This window comes from Alligator sinensis, unplaced genomic scaffold (genome assembly GCF_000455745.1).
Source record: "Alligator sinensis unplaced genomic scaffold, ASM45574v1 scaffold526_1, whole genome shotgun sequence".
Lineage (NCBI taxonomy): Eukaryota > Metazoa > Chordata > Crocodylia > Alligatoridae > Alligator > Alligator sinensis.
The window spans coordinates 132,638-137,905 of NW_005843110.1; the positions used below are offsets into that span (position 1 = coordinate 132,638).

Genomic DNA, 5,268 nt, shown 5'->3' on the forward strand with positions numbered 1-5,268 from the left:
TTATAACTTAATGCCTTTATTTGCAAAAAAGATCACATTCTGGCACTTGTATTTAGTAAATGGTCTGCTGTAGCCACTAGGTCTTTCTTTGCAGTATTGCAGGCTAGTCAGTCCCTCCTTATCTGTATTTATGTATGTATTTTTTAATCCAAAGTGAAGAACTCTGCACTGATCCTTGTTGAATTTTATATGGTTGATTGTGGACCATTTTTCCAGTGTATCCAGGTAATTCTGGATCCTTGCCCTGTGCTTTAGAGTATCTGCAGCTCCACCCATCTTGGTGTCATCTGCATACTGCATGTCTACTGATCATGCATTCAATTGCATTGTCTAAATCATTAATACAGATATTAAACAATATTGGACCTAGAACAGACTTCTGAAGAACACCACTTGATACCTCCTCCCAACAAGACATTGAGCCATTGATGAGTACTCATGGAGCTTGGTGATCCAATCAGTTATATATCCACCACAAAGTGCTTTCCTCTAGTCTGTATTTCCTTCTGTTTCTTTTGAAATTAAATAGATTGAAAGGCTGAACATAATCACTGGCTATGCTAAATTAGAAGGACATTTGTTAAAGGGAGAATAAGCATCAAATAAACCAGTACATTGGTAAAAGTATATTCCAGGGCAGCACAACACTAGATCTAACATTTTTCAAGATTTTTTGGCACATTCATTTTGTGGGAAATAAAAAAAAAAGGGATATTCAGTGATTTGCTTAGGGCAGTGTTTCAGGTTTTAATCTCAGAGTGATAATCAAGAAGCTGTACCAAGACCTCAGGCACTAAAATAGACCCAACAGATTAAAGTAATTGAAACAGTGAATGAAAAGGAGGCTGTGAAACAGCGAGTCCCATCACCAACACACCTATAATGTTCAGAAGAAATAAGTGCTAAGCTAAACCCCTGACCAGTTGAAGTTTCCAGCATTTGGGTTGCTAGAGTGAAATCTTTTTACCCCTCACAAAGTCCCTCATGGCGTTCTTGACCTTTTCATTCCTCAGACTGTAAATGAAAGGATTCAGAGGTGGTGTGACCACCACTGATAACATACCCACTGCCTTCTGGACATCTGGTGAGCGTCCCTGGCTTGGCAGGCAATACATGAAAATGGCACTGCCATAGAAAATAGAGGCCACAGTAATGTGGGAGGCACAGGTGGAGAAAGCCTTCTGTCTCCCCGTGGATGAGCGGATGCGCAGGATGGTGCTGATAATGTATGCATAAGACCCAAGCGTGAAGACTAACGAGCTGGCCTGCACAACTGCAGCAAGGACAGACTCTATAGTCAAGAGCAGGTTGGTGTCGATACAGGAGAGCCGGACTAAGGGGGCATAGTCACAGAAGAAATGGTCTATTATATTGGGGCCACAGAAGGGCAACCTGCTTAGCAGGATGATGGAGGAAAGTGGGAAAAGGCATCCACCCAGCCAGCATCCCAAGACGAGGAGGGCACAGACACGCTTATTCATGATGAGATGGTAGTGGAGAGGGTGGCAGATAGCAACATAGCGGTCAAGGGACATGACAGCAATCAGGAAGAATTCAGCAATGCCCAGGAAGAAGTAGAAGTAGCACTGGGTGATGCAGCCCCAGAAGGTGATGGTTTTGTCCAGAGACAGCAGGTTTTCCATCAACTTTGGGATGACAGAGAAAATGAAGAGGATCTCCAGAATGGACAGGTTACAGAGGAAGAAGTACATAGGGGTACGGAGCTGATGATCTTTAAATACCAGGGTGATGATCAGGAGGTTCCCAGTCAAGGTCAATGTGAAGATGGCTAGCAGCAGCACAAAGAATAGGATGTCCCATGGCCAGGGCATGGAGAAGCTCAAGAGGACAAATTCAGTCACAGCACTGCTGTGGTTGTGCGGCTTCATAGCTACAGCATATTCCCTGGGAAGAGAGGAAACACACTTAGCTTAATAAACTCACAAGTATTCTCTTTTCCTTCTGAATCTTTCTTTCTTTATGTTTCTGCCTGCTTGTCTCTCCCCAGTACAGTTCTCCCTTTTTCTTTCTTTCTTTTTCTTTTCCTGTTCTTGTTGCTCTCACACACAACCACTTAGACAATCAGTTTACTTGCATTTGAATGTATGATTTAGGATGTCTAATCTGGCTTTAAACACCTAACTGCATAATTCATCAAACATTTCCAATAACAAAAGGCAGAAAAGTGAAGCACAGAAACATGATGAAATTAGGCAAAAGCAGAGAAGGTATATCGATTAAAAAAAAAAAAAAGAAAATCCTTAGGAAAGGATTATAGGCCATTCATATCTCCTATTTCCATCCCCTCCTTCCCCACCCTCCAAGTCCTATTAAAAAATGACATCTGAAGATACTGAGGGAAATAAAGGCAGGCATTTAAAAAAAGATGCCAGTTTTGTTGTTGTAATTTATGGAACCCAAAATGAGAGGTTCAGTAGAAGTTAGAAATGAGCTACACTCAATTTCTGATAATAAGCATGGACTTTATTTGCAGATAGAGTAACATATAGATTAATAGTATAATACTGAATGGTTCAAGATACAAGCCAACCACATAAGAAGGATGAGCTAGAGACTTTCATAACGTGTTCCCTACCTGATTATGGCAAGACTCCTTTAAATCTCTTCTGAAGTCTTTGGTGCTGCACATCTTTGGACAGAAATGATTACACTAGATAGCATGCCGATCCAATCCTTCTGGGCAAGACCGTGTTCCTACAAACATCATAACAGTCCTGCATAGGTCTGAAACTTTACTACTGTAATATTAGATAGCTGTAGTCACTGCTATTAAGAAAGACAGACACATATGAGAGAGACAGAGGGAGGGGAAAAATACCCTGTGAAAGAGCAGTGGTTCTTTGTACAGGTTTTCCTGTGCGTGACATTTTTCCTTTTATTGATAAGACCAAGGAGATACATGTATCTTAAAAGAACAGTTCAAAGTACACAGCTGGTGATACCCAGGAGGCCGAACCTTGGGACGTTCCCTAGCACTGACACAGAGAGACAGAAAAAGCGTGGAGGTCAGAAAATGTTCTTGTCACACCTGATTCACTACAGTGGACTCTGATGCACAGATAGTCATTTTCTGGTGACAATTTTCACACCTGCCCAGGGCACCAGTATGACGTTTGAAAATGTCCAATATGCAAATATTTTCCAGAACACACATCTTTAGCAACTATCTTCTGAGATGGCCAAGACAAATGTGGATGTCCTTTGAATACAGGGAGATTTCAGGGATCTGTCCCAGAATGATAAGCCCTTAAATTTGTTTTGTTAACTTCTCAAGCATGTTTTTAGTGGCAAACAAACAAACAAAAAAACAAAACAAGACAAGGAGGGCTCACTATATCTTTCAGGAATTAATTTGACAGATACAAAAGTTGTGCATGGAAGGACTTCATTGGACAGAAAAACGTACGCTGTCAGAATCTTACCATCCCTGACCATGGTCGAAGTCTGGCAGATGGGGTTGTGGGTCAGAATTTGGGACCAATATCAGAGCCGGATGTAGGTTGGTGTGTATAGGTGTTTCATGGCAAACAGAGTATGTGTGCTTGTATGAACGAGAGAAAGCTGCCTTGTGTGCTGCAGATCACTGTATATGTGTAGGTGGTGCTCCTGCAAAGAGTGAGTGGCATAAAGATGGTTGAGAGAGAGAGATCACCTGACTTTGGAACAGCATGTGGCAGCATTTGGGTCAGGTCAGAAAAAAAGAGCTTATGAGTCATATAGTCCTATATCTGTAGAAACATAAGGTGGAATATTGAGATTAAGGCATACTGCCGATGTATCCACATTGAATTTAGAGATGCCTCCTCAGAGCTGAAGATTGATGAACTGGTGGCATACAAAAGGCATCCTTATTTTGTTATATATATCATAACATTCTATTTTTTAAAAATATTGAAGGGAAGCATTCTTGACTCCAGTACAATTCCCTACGAACAATTTTTTTTTTACTTGAAAAAAGAAATGGAAAATATATTTTGGAAACTTCAGACTTTAATTTTGAAACTATATTTCCATTTTTAATGAAAATTGTTTAAGCTTGTACTACTTTTCCTATCTTTATTCATGCATTCCTATGGCATTTCTTCTGTCATGATTGTATATAAAACAGGAAATATATTAGAGGCAGACAAGGTTCCTTGGGTGAATCTGATATCTTTTATTAGACCAACCCAAATAGTTGGAGAATAGTTATTAAGCAAGCTTTCGGGTTCAAAAGCCCTTCGTCAGGCTGAGGAAGTTTCAGCAGTGAGTGTGTGCTCTTCCTGGATGGAATGAAAAGTCATGGAATGAAAGGAATGAAAGGAAATATATTACACATTTATACAACACAGATACCATTCATGGCATATTATGACAAAGCATCTAGTACAGGTCACTAGCACAATTATGACATCATAGAACAATTGAAAATTTCATCATTTTTTCATTTGATTTTTAATGAATAATAAGGACACCCAGATAGCAGGCCTGTGTGAAGCAGAAAGTATTTGATTCGGATTCGCCAGTTCGGATGGACAGTGATTCGATTTGGTGATTCAAATCGCTATCCCAATTCAATTCGGCCGAATCCAAATCTGAAAATATTCTGCGCCGAATCTTATTTGGCCATGGACTATACAGGCAGACAGTGCTGGCGGGAGCAGCTGGGGGAGCTTCTGGACGAGCCCCAGCTTGAGCCGACAGCCCTGGGAGAAGCCATGACTCGTCCTGCTGCTCCCTCAGCTGTCCCCTGCCGGGGCAAGGCGGGCAGTGCTGGCAGCCCTGGGAGAAGTTGTGGAGGCTGGGAGGGAATGACCAGGATGTTGGGGGAATGATTGGGAGCTGGGAGAATGATTGGGGAGCTGAGGAATCAAACTGGGAGCTGGGAGGAAGCCCCTGTTCATTCCCCCAACTCTGCAATCATTCCCCTGAACTCCTGGTTCAATTCCCTAGTTCTCAGTTCGATCCCCTCAGGTCCCAGTTCGATCCCCCAGCTCTCCAATCATTCCCCCCAGTTACCAATTTGATCCCCCAGCTCCCCAATCATTCCCCCCAGCCCCCACGGCTTCTCCCGGGGCTGCCAGCACTGCCTGCCTTGCCCGGTGGGGGGGAGGGCGTCAGCCAGTGGAGCCACCAAATGAGGTGTGGTTTCTCCCGGGGGTGCCAGCTCAAGCAGGACTTGTCCAGCTGCTCCCCCCAGCGCTGCCTAGTGCCCGCCTGTACAGTCTATGGCCAAATCTCCAAATCTCTCTGAACTGATTTGGACTC

General features: G+C 42.7%; 1 protein-coding gene across 1 annotated transcript; it reads right to left on the minus strand.

Annotated features, from left to right (window-relative positions):
• Positions 1-947: 947 nt before the first annotated feature.
• Positions 948-1,889, minus strand: LOC102376165 (olfactory receptor 6M1-like). The gene has a single exon (XM_006037423.1). It carries the CDS (start codon positions 1,887-1,889, stop codon positions 948-950), a length of 942 nt encoding a protein of 313 aa, XP_006037485.1.
• Positions 1,890-5,268: the final 3,379 nt, after the last annotated feature.

What these genes read in the sequence shown, in the direction of transcription:
- LOC102376165 (XM_006037423.1), bottom strand. Translation starts at nt 1,889, where the DNA reads ATGAAGCCGCACAACCACAGCAGTGCTGTGACTGAATTTGTCCTCTTG.